Genomic DNA, 21335 nt, shown 5'->3' with positions numbered 1-21335 from the left:
ATAATCTGGTGATAGTCCAGAAATCAGTTCACCCACGGGAAAAGAAGGGGAAGAGTAGTATTTAGGCGATTGCACGCAAAAAAAGTAGTAAACGAAAGAAGTCGCAACACACATTTTGTTAAACTTACGACTGTTCAGAGTCACCTAAATGAACATAAGAACATTTGCCATGTTTCGTATCTTAGTTTCTGGAAACCTATACGAAAGCAGTTTTCTCTTACGAACGAAGAAAGGAAATTCTCCATTGATTTGATTTGAGTAGAAAACATCTGTTTGGTCAACTTCACCAGTTAGTAATGAGATGCGCATGCTTTAGGAGGTTCCGCTATTTAAGAAATGAGTGGCAGTGTACTTATGCATCCATAACAGGACTGCCATTGTAGTCAAGCTTCAATATATTTTGAGTTCAGCTCGTTCTCTAAACAAGCCTTATAAAACAATGCACGAGTTTCGGTTCATATTCCAAGTCTTTTTCATATTGCACCAAGTCTCAGCTCATATTGCAATACCAATGCAGCATGGTCCTCTACCGCCAAGGTGCATAGTTTTTACTTCTTCCACCTGCATGTTATTTGGTGTAATTCTGTAGTTTTTGTTCTTTTTAGGACGAACTTCCAGCTTTCAAATTTCAATTAATGATTCTAACAACATTAGTCTTGTGGTCTTGCCAATAAGTGTAATGTGAAAGCATAAAGTGGTCAATCAAGCCCATAGCTCATGCTTATTCTTAGAACAGCTCCCGTTTGATGAGAGATAACAACCTTCCTCTAACTAAACTAATACATGAAGTGACTTCTTTAACGTCCAAATTTGCACTTGAAACGACAATTACGTAATACTTTAAAGGCATCCCAACATTAAATTAGATGAAATATGCATTACATCGTGCTTCTAAAGGTAAATATTCCATTGAAAAGAAAGTACATAAGTATCTTATACGATCGGGATAATCACAGCGAATAGAAGCATGTAAACAGTCATTTGGTGATTGACAGTGAACTGTATTCAGCAGATCAGATAAGAAAAACCATCTGGAAATAAAGCACGGGCAGACATCTTTACAATTTCCACCAACAGCCCCAGCACAACTACTGAGAACAAAAGAGAAGTATATATTGGAAGAAGATTTGCAAGAGAGAGAGAGAGAGAGAGATGGTACCTGAGTAGCAAACATTATTATTTAGCAGCAGCCACCAGAGCAGATCGAGCCTTTGTGAAAGAAGCAATAAGTGACCCGAGTTGCAACTTGTCATTGCTGCCAAAAGTCAATCTATATCTGCATCCCAAAACAACCAGATTGTCACTTGCAATTCTGATTAGTTAGAACCCATTCTGATAGTTGTGGTGACTGACCATATTTATTTATTTCTATGTTTTAGAAAGAATTATAAACAAGAAGAAAGAAAGATACATACTCAATGTCAGCCAAGTCATTAATCAAGTTAACTCGCACATCTGACGGCATCTTGATTTTGAAAATGAACCTGTTTAAGAATCGATAGAATGAGATTCAACCAATAACAGCAATCACTACAAAACACCTGATAGATAGAGATGTATATCACTTACATTGTAACCTCTCTCACAATGTCTACCAAGGCAAGGCCTTTAATCATCTTCATCTCAGATATGTCTAAACACACTAAGTTTGGAAAACAGACCACGTTCTAATACGTAACAAAAGTAAAGGTACTGAAAAATAATAGAAGATAACATACTACTAGGCAACAGAAAGTCAACGTAAACCACTGCAGTGTTCTTAAAAATGACAAAAGTTGCAGGATACTTCTCAAACCAGTCGTAAACGATTCATTTAGAAGCCAAAACGATATCTGCTCAATGTCTTTGGGCATTGGATTTCCAGTGCATAGGTAGACAGCTTCTTCAGTTATATGAGGAGAAGCCATATGTGTTGACTGCACACATCAAAAGCAGAGTCAACAGCCACATATACAATGTCAGGTTATCAAAGAAGGGTGATCTTAGAGAAAGAGCATATCTTTCAGAAGAAAGATGAAGAAGACAGGATTTCAAGAACGGAATAGAATTTGAAGCAAGCTTATTCTGAAGAGTGGCGATCCAATAAGGGTCGCCTATGGAGTCTACTGTAAGGTAACCATGTGGGTTGCTCGCATTGTACAAAGGCATCAATGCAGTACCATCTCCATTGCACCTAGTCAATGGAGGAAGTCAGAGTTTGCAGTCCGGAGCCTACATGGCACTAAATGGGAAAAAACAGCAACCACCGTGCTTAAAGATGATGGCCAAGTCAGTGGTTGCAGTTAACCATATTAAGTATTGAGGATGATGTTTTTATTGTAAAATAGTAAAATATAAAATATCACTCAACATATGGCACTCTAAGCTGGTATCAAGTAGCAAATCACTAATCACGTAATTTTTATGATTTACATTTTGGGAAAAAAGAGAGATTAAAAGGTTGTAATACTTTCGAACCTGCAAAATGTTCAAGGCCTTTCTCATGTCTCCACTACTCAACCTTACAAGTGCTGTTAAACCACTCTCATCTACATTAAGCCTGGTTCAAAGATAAGTCATCAAAGAAAAATTATAATTAGTTGTCAGTCTACACTACAAACCTAATTATCAACCGGTTATATAGGAAAAACATTACGAACAGACTTTTCACTTACAGAGCATAAACAAGGAAGGGAATAAGTATATACACAGATAACTCAAAAAACAAATACATGAAAAAGGAGGCTTACCCTTCAGCTTCAATTACATGCTTAAGACGCTCAGTGACATGAGTAGCATCAAGTGGAGCAAAACGAAATCGAGTGCATCTTGATTGTAGGGCTGGAATTATCTTGTTGACATGGTTACAGATAAGAGAAAACCTAGTGTTCTTTGTGTATTTCTCAATCACTGCAGTATAGCATTTGTAAAATTTACAAAAAATAAAAAAGTGCAATGATAAGAAATTCAGTAATAAGAGGATACAGCAATGTAAGTGTAAGTGAGCACCTCTTCTTAGAGCAAATTGTGCATCCTTTGTCATTGCATCTGCCTCGTCCAGTAACACCAACTTCACGGAAGCCTTTACACTGACAATAGCAAGGAGTGGTTAGTCAAAAAAATCTAACAAGCTTAACGTCACACACCATCTCACCAAAATACAAAGACTGTAGAAATGACTGGTTTTTCTTTATAAAGTTTTTCACTTTTTCTTCATTTTGCGCTCTGAAACTAGGCCACAACATAACACTAAGCAACCTATTATGTAAAGATGTGGCATGAGATGAACTAACATAACCCTAAACTGACATGCTACGGACATCCACTTCAAGTATTCAGGTACCATAGAAATAAAAAATTCAAAGGCTGAGCTTCACGTTCTGTGGCTTTTACATGGTAGTCTGTTTACAAGTAGCACAAACTCACAAAGGTTTATTTTGGTCTCAGAAAAAAATTATACACTCGTCAAACCCAACCACTCCACCACCCTTGTAATCTTGTATACACTTCCTGAACCATGCCATAGATTCAATTCCGCTTAATCCCAATTCTACTCATAGTGAAACAAATTAAAAACGAAAACAAGCCACGCATATATGTCCAATGCTTAAAATATAAAGTAGCCCATCATACCCAAATGAGAAGCTTTGAGTACTAGCAAAGTCTTGTATCTGTTGCCTCACCACATCAATACCTCGATCATCCGAAGCATTCAACTCCAAAATCATATTATGATAACTAGCCCCATACAGTTTCCTAGCAACAGCAAGAATAGTAGAAGTTTTACCCGTACCAGGTGGGCCATACAATAACAAATGTGGTAATTTGTTCTCACTAGTAAGCCTATCAACTGTTTGACAAAATGCCAAAAAGAATGTCAAAACAAGTAAACAACAATTAAGTCGAAATTAAAAAGTTATGCATTTGAAATTAATTATTACTAGTATCCACAATATCGCGATGGGCAGCAACATCGGCTAGAGATTGAGGACGGTATTTTTCAACCCATGGGGTTGCTGCTGACTCCGATGGTTGCATAATTATGTCTTTTCCTTTAGTTATTATTATAGGTTGGTGTTGATCATCACTGTCGATTTCCATTGGTGCGTTGGAAGTAGACATGGTTCTAGGTTTTTAGTTTGGCGCCAAAAAAAAAACTAAACCCTAAATAGATAAACAAACTCGACTGAAAAGGTGATGGTATTTTGAAATGTCGGCATGTTTGTATTGAAATTTTGGATACTTCCATGCTTATACAATGTTTTTTTTTTTCTATGATAAAAAACTATTGACAAAACAAGATTAAAGCCATGGGTTTAAGCACAAGTACTTTTATCATTTTTATCAATCTAAAAATCTAAAAATATATATATATAATTTTCATGTGGAATATCTTTAATTTTGACCCCATTCTGATCGAGACCAAGCCTATACAATGTAAAATTAACTGTATTGCTATATTCTAATTGCTGCGCATCATCTAAATTATCTCCCGTAGTGCTATGTAAAATACTACAATCCAACAGTAAAACATCACAACATTCCCCCAAAAAACATTTTAATCCCTCTAAACCAACGAGATGGGGGTAGATAAAATCCAGGTTAGGCTTCCCCATCCATGTTGACTTGAGCCACTTCAAAGAGGTTGTGATGACCGAACCATATAATAGCCTGTGTTTGTCCATGGGAAAACAACTCTGAATAACTGTACAATATATATCTAATATCTCTTTTATCAAAATTTAGTATAATATTTTTTGAAATTTAATTAGTACTTCATTTAAAATAATTTGTTAGAAAATTAAAACAATATATCTTTCCCAATTGAAATGTTAATTTTATAGTATATCTAATTATTCTCCTATTAAAACAATATCTCTATTCCAATTGAAAAAACGAATTTTTAAAACTTTATTTAAAACAATTTGTTAGAAAATTAAAACGAGTTAGTAACTAAAATGGTAGTCAAAATAGCCGGCACCTACAAACTAGTTAGTAAATGAACCTTGGGCTTGACTGTTGACTCGATAAAACATTTGAATATATTATTATCAGATAGAAAATCTAAAAGACTAGCAGTTAGTTGTTGTTCATGTTCGAAGACTAAGTACTAATAAAGTACAAGTACAACGAACGACACACTTATTATTATTAATCCAACCTCAACAAACAAATTATTAGTCCAATGTGAAACAACAAAACCAACCTCCAATGTCGACTCCAACAAGTTCATCAAAGTCATCTCAGCAAAGATCTTCAACCATTTCCCCATTCCGTTCTAAAAAACCATCCTTATCATTATCATCTCCAACTACTTCTACTCTTCTTAAAACTACTACTCCTTCTTCTTCTTCTTCTTCCAAATCACCATCTTCTAGACCTTTACTCAAACTTTCACCTATCAACTCTTCTTCTACTTTTGAAAACCTCGATTTTAACAAAGTTAAAGAGAATGTTACTGTTACCGTCCGCTTTCGCCCTCTCAGGTACAGTTTTCTTTATAGATCATCATCATATTTGTTACTGCTTAGCATATCACAATGTGAAATGTGTTTTGTTTTCATTTGAGTAGTGTTCGAGAGATTAATAAAGGGGACGAGATTGCATGGTATGCAGATGGAGATTACACTGTTCGAAATGAGTTCAATTCTTCCATCGCCTACGGTTTTGGTTAGTTGCAAATTCGAAGTCTTCCAGATAATAATGTCTGAACGTTATTATAAGGAGCTGTATATTTTCTTATAGTAGAATCTTGCAGATGTCTTTTTGTAGCATAAGTCATTTTTCTTTGGTCCGTCTATGCAGATAGGGTGTTTGGGCCAGCAACCACAACTCGCCATGTTTATGATGTTGCGGCTCAATATGTTATAAGTGGTGCCATGGAAGGAGTTAATGGTAATCTCTCCCTCCCCCATGTTTGAAACATTCTGCCTTTGTCATTGTGATATTGAATAAGATTCTGATCACGATACCAGGTATGATATACACCAAAGGACACTGTATTATACGGATTCATTTTCCTTTAACAGTCTCTGCATTTGTGGTATTTGGGGTAGTAATGTTGAAAACTTACATTACATTATTACAAAGGCGCAAATCAGACAAAAGGAGCAGTATTTGGACCGCTTTCTTATTCTTCGCTCTTTTGATTCTTTTGCAGGTACAGTATTTGCTTATGGTGTTACCAGTAGTGGAAAAACTCATACGATGCATGTGAGTTCCTCATTTTGTTTATTCCTTGAGCACCCATTCATTCGTTTGAATTCATGTAATACTTAATAAGAGAATATGCTTGTCCAGAAATAACACTTAATACGAACATGAAAATACAAGTTCCACAATCTTTGCAATTCAAACAAGAAAACAACTGTTAGTAGCTTATTGCATTCCTAGGTGCTGAAACATGCCTATCCTACTATCCTTATAACTCATTGGGCTAGGAATCACCTTGTTCAGTTTGTCATGGATCATGGGAAAATCCATTAAGATCACAGTTCCAACATAGTGGTTTTGCTTTACCTTACACTATATTAGTACCTTCTGCTCACTTAAACATCTAATTTTTTGTAGCATTTATGTACGTGCTGTTTCTTTCTGTACACTTAAACATCTAATTTGGGATGCTTAGGCATGTGTCCTGGGTATATGACTTGAAAGAATACTATGTATTTCTGTTTTTGCATCTATAACTTTTGTAATGAATGACAAAGCTTATGTTTGCCTGTATGTCTGTATCCAAGAACTTGAAAGCTTTGCGTTGTTCAATTGTTCTTGTAGGGAGAGCAGAAATCTCCTGGAATCATTCCGCTGGCAGTGAAGGATGTCTTTGGCATTATACAAGAGGTTATCCATATCCATATGTATATATTTCGTGGAGCTCCTGATATGTATATTTTCTTACAACATCTCTTCTCTGCAACTAACCCTGGTTTCTATATGCCTCAGACACCTGGACGGGAGTTTCTTCTGCGTGTTTCATACCTGGAAATATACAATGAGGTCAGTGCTAATCCTACTTTCGCTTTATACCAAGTTTGTGAATAGTTGAAATCTAGTCACATACTCACATTTGTATGCAACCAAATATTGAGCAAGAGTTGGGAAGATATAAAAGTGAAGAGTATCGCTTATAAAAAGAAAAAAGTGAAGATCATCTTATTAGTTGCACTACAAATGAAAGAATGAAAACATAAAAGAGCCCATCGAATTGCTCACCGACCTCCCGGTTCACTTTTTACATGATTTTAACTTAATAGCCTATGTTTTTTCAGCATTACTAGTCTGTGTTGATTACCTGTATAAAAGTTGGTCGATTGAAATGAACTTTTTATTTACATCTTCAGGTTATTAATGACCTACTTGATCCAATAGGGCAGAACCTACGTATACGGGAAGACGCTCAGGTGCTTTTCTTTTATATAGTGAAAAGGCTGAATTACATATGGTGAATGTGATACTTCTCATTATAAGCATGAAACTATTCTTGCAGTATTTAATTTCTTTGGTTAAAAGCTAACCATGACATGCATGGGTGTAAATCTTTATGGACAAGATCAGCATACTGATCCAACACAGCGATCAGCTCTAGTCTTCATGTTATATGAATGTTGTGATGCTTATATTCGGCAGGGAACTTATGTCGAAGGAATCAAGGAAGAAGTTGTTCTATCTCCTTCCCATGCCCTTTCTTTGATAGCATCTGGTGAAGGTACATAAGCAACTGATACTTTGTAGTACTCCAACGTCAAATATGTCTTTGTCAAGAATTATTCTAAGTTCATTGTCCATTTTGTATGTGTATATGCGTAAGTTCTTTGGTATACATTCTGCCTATAGTTTAGTGTGACACATCAGGGAATTCTCTTTTGGATTCACTTCATTTTTTTTATCGGTAAAATAGATATTTAATATTAATAATAATGAAGAACTAGGATGTGATATCCTATTGCAAAGCAAGAAAAAGAAACAGGGGAAGAAAGAAAGGCAAACAAATTACAAAAAATACTAAACAACATTACAACATGCAGAGCACAGATTCCCAACGGAACACAATTAGCCCAAAGGTGTATCCCTCTAGTTGCGAGATCCCATGGTAACGCTTCTTCACATGAAAAAAAACTTCATCTCATAGATGTTGGTTCTTGCAACTGGGGGGTTCTGCCTAATATTTTTTTTTTTAGGGGGGTGTGTTCCTAATTGCAACTAGTAAAGGGGGCATCCCTAACTAACACCAAAAAATGAAAGGTATCATGGTTACATGAGCATAGTAGTCTCACACTCTCACCTGCTTGTCTTTCTTACATTTCATTTTTTTTCCTTTCCCTGTCTTGCTTGGATATTATAATTCTTTTGACACATAATTTTTTAATGACGTTGCAGAGCACAGACACGTGGGCTCTAATAATTTCAATCTACTTAGCAGTCGGAGTCACACTATTTTTACCTTGGTAATCCTTCTTGCTGTACGATTAGGTTTGAAGTTGTTCCCTTTCCTGCATGCTTTTGGTGATACGAGACTGTTCTTTTATATGTAAGAACTAGTGTCGCGTAAATTTTTTAACAATGGCGAAATCCAAGATATCCATTTGACCGTTTACAGTAAATTATAAGATGTTTTAATGCTACAGTCTTTCCTACTGGAAAGACAAAGATTGATTGGAATTGTATATCACCCACTCTAGGACCAGGTGGAGCTCAGATTTGTTTCCCCATAAACTCAAAGAGGGTTACATATCCCAAAGAAAACCACTTATGTGCTGCTCTACCCCAACCCAAGGAACGTCATTTCCTGAGTTGCTACATTTATATGGTTCTTTGTATCTAAATGATTCCCATATTTTAGTGGCAACAACTTATGAGTTGTTTTCTCTACCGAACCATGTTCTCTGGGTGTTTTCATTAGATTGTGATTGTTTCAGTGTGCTTCATGATTAATTTTAGATTTGAAAGTAAACTCTGTTATCCATCAGACAATTGAAAGCAGCCCCCGTGGTGATAGTCAAGGTGAGGAAGATGTGACATTGTCCCAATTGGTATGTTCTTTCTATTTACCAACTTTTTCCCTCTTCATTCTTTGTATACCTGTAGATTTGATACTTCATATAACTGGTTTCTCTTAATCCGTCTGATATAGCATACTCTGATAGTTTTCATGAAAGAAAAAAAAAATCTTGTTTTAAGCTCTTTTCGTAAACTGAACTTTCTCTACAGAACTTAATTGATCTTGCAGGTTCTGAAAGTTCTAAAACTGAAACGACTGGATTACGAAGAAAAGAAGGATCATACATTAATAAAAGCTTACTTACGCTTGGGACTGTAAGTGCTTCTTTGTTGCATCTTCATCTCATAGTTATTCTTTAAGAACAATTCCTTAAGATATGTACTTGCTTTCAGATCTGAGAAGTATATTTTGGCTTTAACCTGCTTTACTTTCAATTAATCTATTGTTTTTCTTTTGGAGCTACCATATATTATCTTTGGATGAAGATACTATGTAATCAAGTGATTTCCCAAAAGTTCTGTTCTCCATCATATTTCCATTTAATCTTTAAAGGCTGCATTAATAAGGACTAGTGTGTATATTAAATGACTAGGACTATAATTTATTAGCTTTACTTCATTGCAGGTGATTTCTAAACTAACTGATGGAAAGGCTACACATGTTCCATACCGAGATTCGAAACTTACTCGTTTATTGCAGTCTTCTCTTAGTGGTCATGGACGGGTTTCTGTAAGTCAACTTCACCACCAAATATTTCTTCAGCAATTAATCTTTTGATGAACATTTTAATGATTTGTACTTTTTATTTTCTATATAAAACTGAACTATGAAACATGAGGTGAATTTTAAAAGCTCCTCAGAGATAATTACGAATGATAAGAATTCATTGCTTTAAATTGTAAAAGACATTCTTTTTTAAAAGACTTTAAATTTTAAAAGAATGAATTCTAAAAGACATTCCTTTTCTCTTGACCTGTGATATACTGATAAGTGACCTTTCTCTACTATGCCTCCAGTCCGTCTGAACACTATTGGTGTGAACTAATTGTATTTATTTTCCTTCCTGAACCTCTTCTGCAGATTATTTGCACTGTAACTCCTGCCTCTAGCAATAGTGAAGAGACACACAATACACTAAAGTTTGCTCATCGCAGCAAGCATGTGGAAATTAAAGCTTTTCAAAACAAGGTGAATTTTACAGATATATATAGAGGAAATCCGGTGTATATGTCACAATTACTTGTATCATGTGCTGTTCATGACGTAGCATGTTGTCTGGCTCACTATGCTGTAACTTTTTTATTTTCCTCCCTCTTGGCGGACCTTCATACCCAAAATGTCTGATCAGCAATATTTCTTGTGATATGATAGTAGACTAGTAGAGTCAATATCATCCTTTGTTAGAAGTTGCTCAAATACAATGTCTGTAGATATCTTGGGTAAACTGTTTACTAGATTTGTTGGCAAACAGCAGACTCTGCGATAATATTAGTATGAATAAGCTTGTTACTGGTATTTGTGACAAAGCACCATGTTCAATATATGTGATTTTGTACCGAGGTCCATCATGCTAATTGTTGACATATTCAATTTCAGATTATGGATGAGAAGTCTCTCATAAAGAAGTATCAGGGAGAAATTTCTAGTTTGAAACAAGAGCTTCAGCAATTGAAGCAAGGCATGATGGAGAAGCCATATCTAATTACACCTAGGCAAGAAGATCTTGTTAGTCTGCAGCTTCAGGTTTGTGTGTGCAAGTTGTGGTCAGTGTTCAATTTTTTCGTTTTAGCTTTGATATATTTTGGAACTCTGACATATTATTAAATAACACAATATTTTAGTTTTTTTGAAGCCTCTGTGTTAATTTTTTCTAAAATATCAAAGCGATAAAGTACTGTACATTTTGCCCCGATACAATATTTTTAATTTTTCCTATGGTATGATTGTAAATTTTAATGGATGTGGATGTCTATTTAGAAGTGTACCACAACTCATTTGGGTGTTCAGCATTATCACATAGCTTTTACTCTCTTCCTTCGAAAGAGTTTTCCATCACCCATAGCCGTGCATCTATGTAAATGTTATATGTGAACACACGACTAATAATCGCTTTGATTTCTTAAAGCTTGAAGCTGGTCAAGTTAAGTTGCAGTCAAGATTAGAAGAGGAGGAACAAGCTAAGGCAGCTTTAATGGGGAGAATTCAACGGTTGACAAAGCTAATCTTGGTTTCCACGAAAAATACAATATCCTCAAGTATTGCTGAAAAGCCTGGCCATAGAAGAAGGCATTCCTTTGGAGAAGACGAGGTGCTTATATAACAATATGGAAATGTTCGAATACAAGAAATTGGTTCATATGTTTAACTGTTTGCTAATAACAAAAGCAGAGTTATAGTATATACATTGTTCTATAATTTTTACAGACTTCTACGTGCCTGTATGTCTGAACAGTGAACTCGACTCATAATTATCTTGTTCTTTCCTAGTAGTTACTAAGATATCATTGTTGATGCAGCTAGCATATTTGCCCAATAGGAAAAGGGAATACATGATTGATGATGATGCCGGTAGCCTTGATTCAGAGTTTTCAGTAGAAGGAAGATGTGATTTTACCAGTTTAGATGAATTTGCTAAAGATGATAAAAGGAATAGAAAGCGTGGAATGCTTAGCTGGTTCAAATTGCGTGTGAGTTTCTTCACTGTTTTTCTTTTTCCATCTATGTAGCACCGACATAACATATTTTCAAAGAATTCCGCTTTGGATACGAGATGGCAGACATTGAAATTCAGTATTTTTCCATCTCGGATACTTAGTACCACCATTGGATACTGAGACATGCATGTAACCGCATCGTGTCACCGCTTCGTGTCACTTACTCTTTTTTCTTGTGGTTATTTATCCCAGAATAATAAAACGAATAAAATGATAAAATTGTGTGTGATCTCTTACTTTACTTTTTCAGTTACCTTTACCTAGTTAGGTACTTAGGCTAAAGACCTCGTCCCTCAGTGATCCATTCTTCATGAATAGGAAAAAAAAAGGTCCATCCTGAGTCTTTGCACAACTATTATGTATACTTCATAATATAAAACACTAGACAAGATAAAGAATGAGATGAGCTGTTTTATAGTTATTAGTTTGAATAAACAGTAAATTTCACTAAAATGTAGCATCTAAGTGAAACTTGTTGTTTCTTCCATCAGTACCAAAACAATAATTTGATTGGTATCTTTCCTACTGGATAAATTTTTTGGTGTTTACTATGTAACTTTTGTGGTGTATGTGTTTGCCCCTTGTTAAATGTGCGGTTCCTGCAATAACATAGTTCTGCTTCTCTCTATCTGCCTGTGTTTTGGAATAAAGTGGTTTGCGAATTGCAATAACATTTAATGAGTTCATTTGCAGAGGTCAGAACTCCCCACTGGATTATCTATTAGTGCTGATAGTGAGAGCTCTGTGAGTGGTTCACCTGCATCTTCTTCACAAACCACCGAACACAAATTTTTGTCAACGGACTTGAAGGATAACCGTAGAAAATCAGTGAGTAGAAGGGCTGATGATCCTCCAGATATTGACTCATTCCGAGAGAAAACTCAAGCGGGTGAACTATTTCGTGCAACTGTCAGAGGACGCCAATTGCCAGTGGTTAGGCAAACCTTTATTTATTTATTTTGCTTTAATCGCTAAAATTTGAGAGTATGTAGCCTGACAAGTTTTCCCGATTGATAATTTTTCCCGATTAACTGCAAATTTTACTGATGAGTGTCTTAACTTGCAGACTGGGACCACTATTACGGATCAAATGGATCTACTCCGTGAGCAGGTCAAAATGTTAGCTGGTGAGGTCGCCCTGTGTACTAGTTCGTTAAAAAGATTGTCAGAGCAAGCAGCCCGCAACCCTGAAAATTCACATCTTCAGGTGTGTGTACTTGTTTTCTCCATCCCTAAGCTATTGCTGTAGATGACATATAATATTATGTATCTCTTGGTTATAATAGGAACAAAGGCAAAAGCTAAAGGACGAAATAAGCGAAAAGAAGCTTCAGATTCGGGTGCTTGAAAAACGAATGATTGGGTCCATTGAGAAGAGTCCACTTTCATTTAAAGATATGGAGATGTCTCAGGTAAAGAGGCTGCATATGCTGAGTTTGTAAGTAATTTCTAGATGTTCTGTTGTTGCAGGCATGCCTGGCTTATTCTGTGTATTGAAAAGCCAAATGGAACCGGATTGATTACTGTTTTTGGCAAAACTTATTCTCTTCATGTTGTTAGTGTCGTGATTCTGCTTTCTAATGGGCGAATTATGCGTTCGTGCAGGCTCTCTCTAAGCTTGCCACTCAACTAAATCAAAAAACTTTTGAACTTGAGGTTCGTTAATTGTATTGGTGTCCTTCTCATTCTCTGGTTATGACTTGAAATTTTAAATCAATCTATTGTACTCACTGTATCTTCTCTTTGTTATGTCATGTAACATAAAGATAAAGTCTGCAGATAATAGAATTCTCCAGGAGCAGCTGCAGATGAAGGTGAAATTTGTCCTTTTCCTTCTCTCTATAGAACTTAAGATGTATAATGCTGACAACCTTCTCTGACTTTCACAGACATCTGAGAATACGGAAATGCAGGAAACTATTCTTCTGCTTAGACAACAGCTTGATTCTTTATTAGATAAAAGCTCTAAACGTGCAGACAGTGACATTGCACTTGGGAATCTTTCTTTAGAACCATCTCAAGATAACATCAGATGGAAGGATGGGTTTGGTTCGTACGAAGTATATACTGATGGAATTACACCTACAAGTGTAATGGGCCTGAATGACATGTTTGAAGAATCCAAAGGGTGTAGTGGTGATATGCCTTTAAATTCTCAGATTGTTGTGCAAGTAAGTTTTTTCCTCCAAACATATTCGATGTAATGTTTTATAATCTGTTTCTTAATGTTGGAAACATGTAACTTCATTGTTTTTTTCTCTAATGTTAGGCAACTGAAATTGAGAATTTGAAGCAAAAGAATGTGAGACTAACTGAAGAGAAGGATGGGCTTGAAATTCACAGCCAAAAGCTGGCGGAGGAAGCCTCATATGCCAAGGAGTTGGCTTCAGCTGCAGCAGTTGAGCTGCGAAGTTTGGCTGAAGAGGTAACCAAACTTTCATTTGAAAATGCCAAGTTGACTGGTGACTTTGCTGCAGAAAAAGAATCAAGTCATTGCAGAGCTAATTGTTGTCAGAGGCTCAGTCCAATTGATGGGAACAAAGAGGAGAACTGCAATACACGATGTGATACCTTCCTGAGAAAGCCGAATGGAATAATAGTGGAAGAGTTGCAAACGGAGCTTTTAGGTAGATGCCAGAGAGAAGCTTCTTTGGAAATTGCACTATCTGAGAGAAATGAAAGAGAAAGTGAGCTGCGAGAACGCTTAGCTGAAGCGAAGCAGCATGAAGAAGCATTAGAGAATGAGTTGGCAAACATGTGGGTTCTTGTTGCAAATATGAGAAAGACTGGTAGTTCGGAGGAAACTTCATCCGAGGGAGGACACGCATCAAGTATAATCCACACAGTGGGAAACAGCTTGCCCTCATCTAATCATCTCTCAAGCAAATTTTTTGATGAAGTGGTTATAGATAAATTCAGTTCCTTGGAAGAAGCCAGAATGTGCTATGAAAAGGAAAAGAGAAGGTGCAAGGAACTAGAGAGCATCATTTCTAGATTGAAGGTATTTCCTTGATTAAATAACTTCCCGATACTTTTATGTTGTTTGCAATGGTGCTTATCATATAGCAAATGTAATTATCATGTATTCATGCTAGTTATTATTGGAATACTGCTCAGCTTTTTCCGGCAAGTTAATTCGTATAGAATTAGAGACTACACAAAAAATTTGAAAGTCGTGTCTCTGATGGAGGGAAGCATCCAATTTTATTAGGTTGTGGATTGATCTTATTGATAAAAGAAAGCTATTGTTTGACCCTAGCTAAATGATACCTATTTCCGCAGCAAATGCTAGACTTGTATCACTTATAGTTCCCATTTGTGTCAGAGTGAAGATCTTGTTGGTCTAGACGTCAGAACTCTTGAAGAACTACAGGACCTTCATGTTGAGGCTATAACTAAGATCTGCAAGGCTAAGGTAATACATCTCTGTTCAATTTTTTTTTCTATAATACACACAAACACAAGAATAAGTGAATAACAAATATAATTATTAGTAAAATATTCTTAATATAGATCCGTAGAGAACAAATATTTAATGTGCAAATAACTATTATTTTGTATCTTATCTCTTGTAGTTAACAAACAGCAAATGTAGTCATGGTTAACATATTTCCCTCGTCATTGTATCCCTGAATCCATTTCACTCATCCCCTTGACAAGAAAGTTTCATCTTTGCTTAGATAAAGCAAATCATAGCCAGCTCCTCCGAGTCTTAAAAGTTCATGTGATTATACTTGCTAAAAATCACCTTAATACAGACGGAATGAAGTCTTAGTCTTTAGGTGTGATTATACATGTTTACGTATTCAGATGTGATGATAATATCACAAGAGCTTTAGTTTTACCAATACACTCCGTGTTAAATTTTCTGTTTTCATATCTGATGATATTCTTTGCTCACGTTTTACAGGTACTGAAATTTTGATTATCATCATGCTGATAAAATGCCTTTGTACAGTAATGCAAATAGCAATTAAATTCAATCAGGTTCCCCACCCCTTCTTTTGTAGATCAGTTGAGATGCGTTTTCTTATTGTACCCGTGTAACTAATTTGCACGAAACAAAATGAAAGTGTTAGAAAGTCTATTATTTCTTTTTCATAGCAAAGATCTTTCTTTATGAATGGGATATACCCATCTGCGTTATCTACAATATACACGACAAAGAAAAGAAAGGGATCTTCTCCCCTCGTATGCCTGTCTGACTATGTATAACAACATCAAGTCTAAAGAGAATGCAGCTACATCAATCTTTGATTAATCAAATACTTTTACAATTCTCCATTATTTCCAGAAAGCTGTTCTGTTAATATTCCCATGCTGTCTGTGTACGCCTGGAAAAGGGGTTCATCATCATCACGATCCACGCTGTTCAATAAACAGAAAAAAAGATTTGATGATGAGATTGTCCTTTTTCAGCCACATAAAAGGAAGAAAATCACTACAGGGCTGATCCAGACTTGGGAAGCCTGGTGCAATCTTTTGGCACCCAACCGATCTGCTGCTTCTCATTGTCATAAATCACCAACAGATCTTGGAGCGAAATATCTGTGCACATTGACAAAAGGAAGATGGGAACTCATTAAGAAATTATAGCTCAGGAAATCTTAGAACTCAGAGCTTTGAGAAAGTTTACCCCCAATGATGTTAAGATCTTCCAAACCTACTTCACTACCATTAAGAATGCCCAAGCACACGTTTCCATGCGACTAACAAAAAAATGGCTGTTAGAATGTATGCAGTAATATAGTTTTTGTGTCCTATTACTAAAATATTAAGCAATACGTACTGTTATGATCATATAAGCTTCTGGGGGAATAACAAGCTTAGCTTTCTTTCCATTGAAGTTCAATATTACTGGACTGAAGTACTTCTTGACATCTTGGAGGGATTTGAATGGTTTTTTGCCTTTCCAGCAGACTGGGAGAGTCTCATCATCTACTGCTTTCAGTGGCTTTCCATTTAAATCTTTCCTTATCTGGAAATACATAAGCTGTTTTACTGTATATGATAAGACGAACTCAAAAGGGAGTTACATACGGAATTCTAGTTGTAAACTCACTGATGAAATGAAAGCCTGGTAGGCCTGCAAGTTGAAATAAGTGTAGGAACTCCCGCTGTCGAATATTGTTATAAGTCCTTTAACACCTGTAGACTTTGTTCCATAAACAAGCTCTGCAGGGCCAGGCGAATAGTGCTTGCTGGTTGAAAAACAGGAAAATTGCATGTCAACAATTATAGATTGCAAGATACATTAATATGTAGAAACGGGATATATGGGTAAGGAGTCGAGCTTACTCGGACGAACGACTTCGGGACATTGGTGTCCAAACTACTCCTGAAGAAGGTACAAGATCATCACCAAAGAAGAGAAAACCTCCACCATGCGCACTCATGCAGTGCCCGATTACATTTTGTGTTATACCAAATTTACGGAGCTGAGATACAATGCTGGATTCCCCATTGCCAAGGCCAAGAACTCCATCTGTGTTAGATATGGTAGGATCGGATACTTGTTGGTCATATCCACATCTGTAGATATTGTAAAAATCACAAGGCACAAATAAGTCTCTCAACACTTACTTAACCGATGAATCATAAAGAGGCAAAAATGCATATTCCAAGTTACCCACCCAAACACTAGACGAGGTACAACGATGGATCCATTGTTTAAACGGAGGGGGAAGACATCCCTGACAAGAACACCTAGGGATACAGCTTGATCAGCATATGCAACCTCATAGTCACATTGCTCACGTGGGTCTTCACATCTGTAGTTACTATCTTGGGGTTGGATGGCAGAACAGATGGGATCAGAACAGGCCACAATACTGTTCTTGTTGGGTCGAAATGGAGGATGAGGTGCCTGCAGAAAGACAGAGAGATGCATAACAGTTAAACAAATCTTTTGAATCAGAATCACTATTCCAACACGATTAACAAAATAGTACATAGCCAACCTTATGACAATTCACACAGGGCGCATCACATTGGAGCCATGTAAGATCACTACCAGTATCAATGTCAAGGAAGTATGGCTTGGGTGGCGTTCCAACGCTCACGGCGACATAGTAATATCTGTCACCACAAAGCAATAGTAAACTAATAAACATCAAGTCTTCCAAGAAAATTTCAATCTAAAATCATGGATCAACAGTAACAATAACAACGTACCCTTCTGGATACACATTCCCACGAAGTGGAAAAACAGCTGAAGAGCCAATGCGGTGTAAAGAAAGTGATGGAATGGTCTGCTTCTTGTCCTTGTGCTGCTGTTGATTTGCAGCAGCAGAAGAACCTGATATACTTATCAACACCAAAACTAATAACACCCACATCATCATCACCATCATAACCTTCCCTTTCTTCTCCATAATCACTGGTTTTCACAAAGAAGTTTGTGCGTTTGAGAAAATGTCTGAAAGAAACTGGAATTTAGAAGAACGCGTTTTGAGGGAGAAGTATATATGAGTCTGGGTCTTTGTTTTTCGATGTCGACAGTATTTATAAGCTAACATTTTAGGTGGGGTCCCATTTTGGTTTCTGAGTATATTCTTTGGGTGCATGTTTGTGTAGGATTACTTGCATTCATGTATTAAATTCGGGTAACTTGGTATGTAAGTTTTATAGTTATGGTAGCGTCTCTTAGAAGCAAGGCCCAAAATATCTACGGAATATCGCCGATATATTTCATTTTTTTTTTGGTAGACCGAAATATAAATATTTGATATATCTCAACCGAATATTGAATATATATTTTTCCGATATATTTTATAGTTTCTGATATATATATATCGTGATATATATGATATAAATTGTTGATTTTGACTGATATATTGACAATATTTCCGATACATCGATATACAAAACAAAATTTTGACGGGTCAACAAAAAAAAATATATATTTTTGATATTTTTGATATATTTCGGTTTTTTAGTACATCAAGATATTCGCTAAATTCGATATTTTGGTCCTTGCTTTAGAAGCCATGTTAGAGCCTTTCATCTATCGAATCTTGATGTGACATGTGGGACAATAAATCGGTTTTATGTTCCGGTTACCCGAGTTTTCAAATCTGTGAATTTTTCATTTCAAAGTGAATAAATTGATTTATTTTTTAGTTGAAACTTGAAGCTACTGATGTATAACATATTGTTTTGGAAAAACTGCATGGGATTTCCACGGCAAAGTGGTCGTAAAGGATTTTCACTACCCAGGTTGATTACTTGGTCTCCAAGTTACATCCGAACCCAATTGCCCGAATTTTCATGCAAGTAAACAACCATAGATTATGATTATGTAAGAAAGTACCTTGTCATCTCAAAAACAAATTAAGAATCTGTCGAAATGATCATATTATATAAAAGGTATTTTGGTTAGCTTTTGCTGATGACAAAGTAAAACTATTGGATTGCATTGGCGTTACAAAAGGACTGTTCCAAAACCACGTTCTAATTTTTTTCTTTCTTTCTGTGTCGGTCTTCCTTTTAGTATAACCTTTTACGTAAACAAAAGCCACCACTTTCGGGGATCACGAATATTTTTACAATTTAAGGCCTACAGTCACAAGTCACAACTCACGAAATTCCAATCACACGACCAGATGAAATTTGAAAACCCAAAAAATTAGGGGAATATGACACTTCTAATGCAACAATCCAAAGAGTAGACAAGTCTCTCATTATCAAACCCAAGTAAACAGAAGTTTAGAGAGTGAATGAAACAACAATATATATGCTTTAATTAGAAGAAGAACAGCCGTCTCCCAGGCCCATAACTAGATTTAAGCCCAGTCCAAAACATTTCAGCCAACAGAATGAGGCCCAATACCAAGTCCAAGCCTATTCCTGAGCCCAACCAGATGATTTCAGTCAGAATTAGTGGGAAACATAGGCTGAAAACATTCTAACTCCCTTCTAGAGTTCTAGCTGAAAACTCAAAAACCTTTTTGGAAGATTCAGCGAAATAGAGTTTCCTTTAGAGCATTTTTAGGTGAGCTACCAAAAAAACACCAAAATTTTGAACTAAAAAAACACCAAACAACTTTATGAGCAACATCAAATTTTCGACATCAAACTACGCGGTTTTGGATAAATTGCGCTATATAGCCCACGCGGTTTTTTCAAAATCGCGCCACTAAAGCCCGACTGACAGGCTCAAGCCCACACGGTTTTGAGAAAACCGCGCGGTGTTCTGAACACTGTGTGCTACTTCTATATAAACAGGACCAAAGCCACGCGGTTCAATCACTTTCAACTCTTCTCTCAATTATAAACCCTCTCCTTAGTAAAAAAAAAAACAAAAACCTACCTAAATTCTTAAAATTTTATATGGATCTTTTTGAACCTTTCGAGGGTGATGATTGACAGTACACAAATGACATTGGCGATGGGGGAGAAGAACCCGAGGAAGTAGAATACGGTGGGGGAGAAGACAATGGGGGAGAAGAACCCGAGGATGTCGCGCCGACTGATAGACATCCCTATGTACTGGAGTATCAGATGAACGATTTCGATTGACAATTTACACCCGGTGAAGCACTTGATATGGAAGTTGCCTTCTACACGTGATACAAAAACACGGTCGAAAGTCGCGAATAGCTAATACTACGGGTAATTAATTAGTTTTGATTAAATATTTTGAATATTATGCATTAATTAGTTGAGTTGAACCAATTAATTATTTATCTTATACACATTATTATTTTTTCATAATATCAGCATGTTATTGACTATCAAGTTAGATCGGCTTTACTTAGTGTTAGAGAGTGGAAGAAGATTATTAAAAGTTTGGATGAGTTTGTACACATTAGAGATAGTATTTTGTATACACCTTTGGGTCTTTTGGTTGATGTGGATTATGAGAAAGTTGATTGGGCAGTGGTCATAGCTTTAGTAGAAAGATGGTGGAGTAGAACTCATACATTTCATTTCCCTTGTGCGGAGTTAGGGTTCACACCACTAGACTTCACTATGATTTCTGGGTTGAGTATCGGTATAGGTCAACCGATACCTTTTCATAAAAATTATGAGAATATGGATAGTATGCTTATGAGTTTTCCTCGTTTGGATGCGGATGCTTATGATTCTTCTGGTATTAAGTTATCTCATATTAAGACTGCATATATGGAACCCCTCTTGGATCCTGATACTTTAGCGGAGTTAGCTTTGACTGTTCTACCTGGTAGTGAGGGTGCTTGTGTATGTTAGGGCATTTTTGATGTTTTTTATTGGGCATGTTCTGTTTCCCAATGGTCATTCTACAGTATGACTGGGATATTATGCTTATGTATCTGATTTGCATGCTATGAGAGATTATGACCTGGGTAGCTCAGTATATGCCACATTGATAGCGGCATTAGATAAAGCTTTACAGACATTCGGAAGTAGAAGTCCTCAGATTGCAGCATTCACAGGACTTTTAGAGATTTGGTTTTATGAGTACTTTCGAACTCTTTGTCCTAACATAGACATGATTGCTGATACTCGCCCTAGATTATTTGGTAGTTGATCAAGGCCTCACTTGACTCGTAACAGGGGGCAGATTAAAAATAATGTCTGTATGGCTCATGCTCAGATTGATATTAGATCATTATCATCTATTGAGTGGAGACCTTGGCGTTTGACAACTGCCGCGCCTT

General features: G+C 36.3%; 3 protein-coding genes across 7 annotated transcripts; 1 reads left to right on the top strand and 2 right to left on the bottom strand.

The window, feature by feature from the left end:
• Positions 1 to 836: 836 nt before the first annotated feature.
• On the bottom strand, positions 837 to 4200 carry LOC147501173 (replication factor C subunit 3). Of its 3 annotated transcripts, none has more exons than XM_086606201.1 (10): positions 3921 to 4200; positions 3613 to 3829; positions 2989 to 3068; positions 2730 to 2889; positions 2458 to 2539; positions 1787 to 1916; positions 1570 to 1633; positions 1416 to 1484; positions 1160 to 1276; positions 837 to 1091 (listed from the first exon to the last, which is right to left on the bottom strand). In XM_086606201.1, the coding sequence occupies exons 1-9, from the start codon at positions 4099 to 4101 to the stop codon at positions 1177 to 1179; spliced, it is 1083 nt and encodes a 360-aa protein (XP_086462327.1). In that variant the 5' UTR covers positions 4102 to 4200; the 3' UTR covers positions 837 to 1091; positions 1160 to 1176. The 3 variants fall into 3 exon arrangements, with proteins under 3 accessions (XP_086462327.1, XP_086462329.1, XP_086462328.1); XM_086606203.1 differs by having other exon boundaries at positions 837 to 1031; XM_086606202.1 differs by having other exon boundaries at positions 890 to 1088.
• An 866-nt stretch (positions 4201 to 5066) lies between these two features.
• Positions 5067 to 15779, top strand: LOC147501172 (P-loop containing nucleoside triphosphate hydrolases superfamily protein). Of its 3 annotated transcripts, none has more exons than XR_015221251.1 (25): positions 5067 to 5465; positions 5552 to 5649; positions 5785 to 5874; positions 6140 to 6192; positions 6757 to 6822; positions 6925 to 6978; positions 7323 to 7382; positions 7609 to 7687; positions 8359 to 8426; positions 8949 to 9011; positions 9190 to 9294; positions 9605 to 9709; positions 10061 to 10168; positions 10577 to 10723; positions 11106 to 11288; positions 11497 to 11667; positions 12388 to 12627; positions 12761 to 12901; positions 12981 to 13106; positions 13300 to 13350; positions 13461 to 13508; positions 13584 to 13865; positions 13964 to 14695; positions 15027 to 15109; positions 15605 to 15779. XR_015221251.1 is itself a non-coding variant. In XM_086606197.1 (25 exons), exons 1-25 carry the CDS (start codon positions 5191 to 5193, stop codon positions 15617 to 15619), a joined length of 3450 nt encoding a protein of 1149 aa, XP_086462323.1. In that variant the 5' UTR covers positions 5067 to 5190; the 3' UTR covers positions 15620 to 15779. The 3 variants fall into 3 exon arrangements, 2 of the variants coding, with proteins under 2 accessions (XP_086462323.1, XP_086462324.1); XM_086606197.1 differs by having other exon boundaries at positions 15020 to 15109; XM_086606198.1 differs by lacking the exons at positions 6757 to 6822; positions 6925 to 6978; positions 7323 to 7382; positions 7609 to 7687; positions 8359 to 8426 and having other exon boundaries at positions 15020 to 15109.
• Positions 15762 to 18290, bottom strand: LOC147501171 (aspartic proteinase Asp1-like). The gene is made up of 9 exons (XM_086606199.1): positions 17869 to 18290; positions 17655 to 17772; positions 17328 to 17560; positions 16993 to 17226; positions 16757 to 16895; positions 16484 to 16672; positions 16331 to 16403; positions 16155 to 16242; positions 15762 to 16062 (listed from the first exon to the last, which is right to left on the bottom strand). The coding sequence occupies exons 1-9, from the start codon at positions 18066 to 18068 to the stop codon at positions 15966 to 15968; spliced, it is 1371 nt and encodes a 456-aa protein (XP_086462325.1). The 5' UTR covers positions 18069 to 18290; the 3' UTR covers positions 15762 to 15965.
• Positions 18291 to 21335: the final 3045 nt, after the last annotated feature.

This window comes from Coptis chinensis, chromosome 4 (assembly GCF_015680905.1).
Source record: "Coptis chinensis isolate HL-2020 chromosome 4, ASM1568090v1, whole genome shotgun sequence".
Classification (NCBI taxonomy): domain Eukaryota; kingdom Viridiplantae; phylum Streptophyta; class Magnoliopsida; order Ranunculales; family Ranunculaceae; genus Coptis; species Coptis chinensis.
This window is presented reverse-complemented; position numbering and strand designations above follow the sequence as displayed.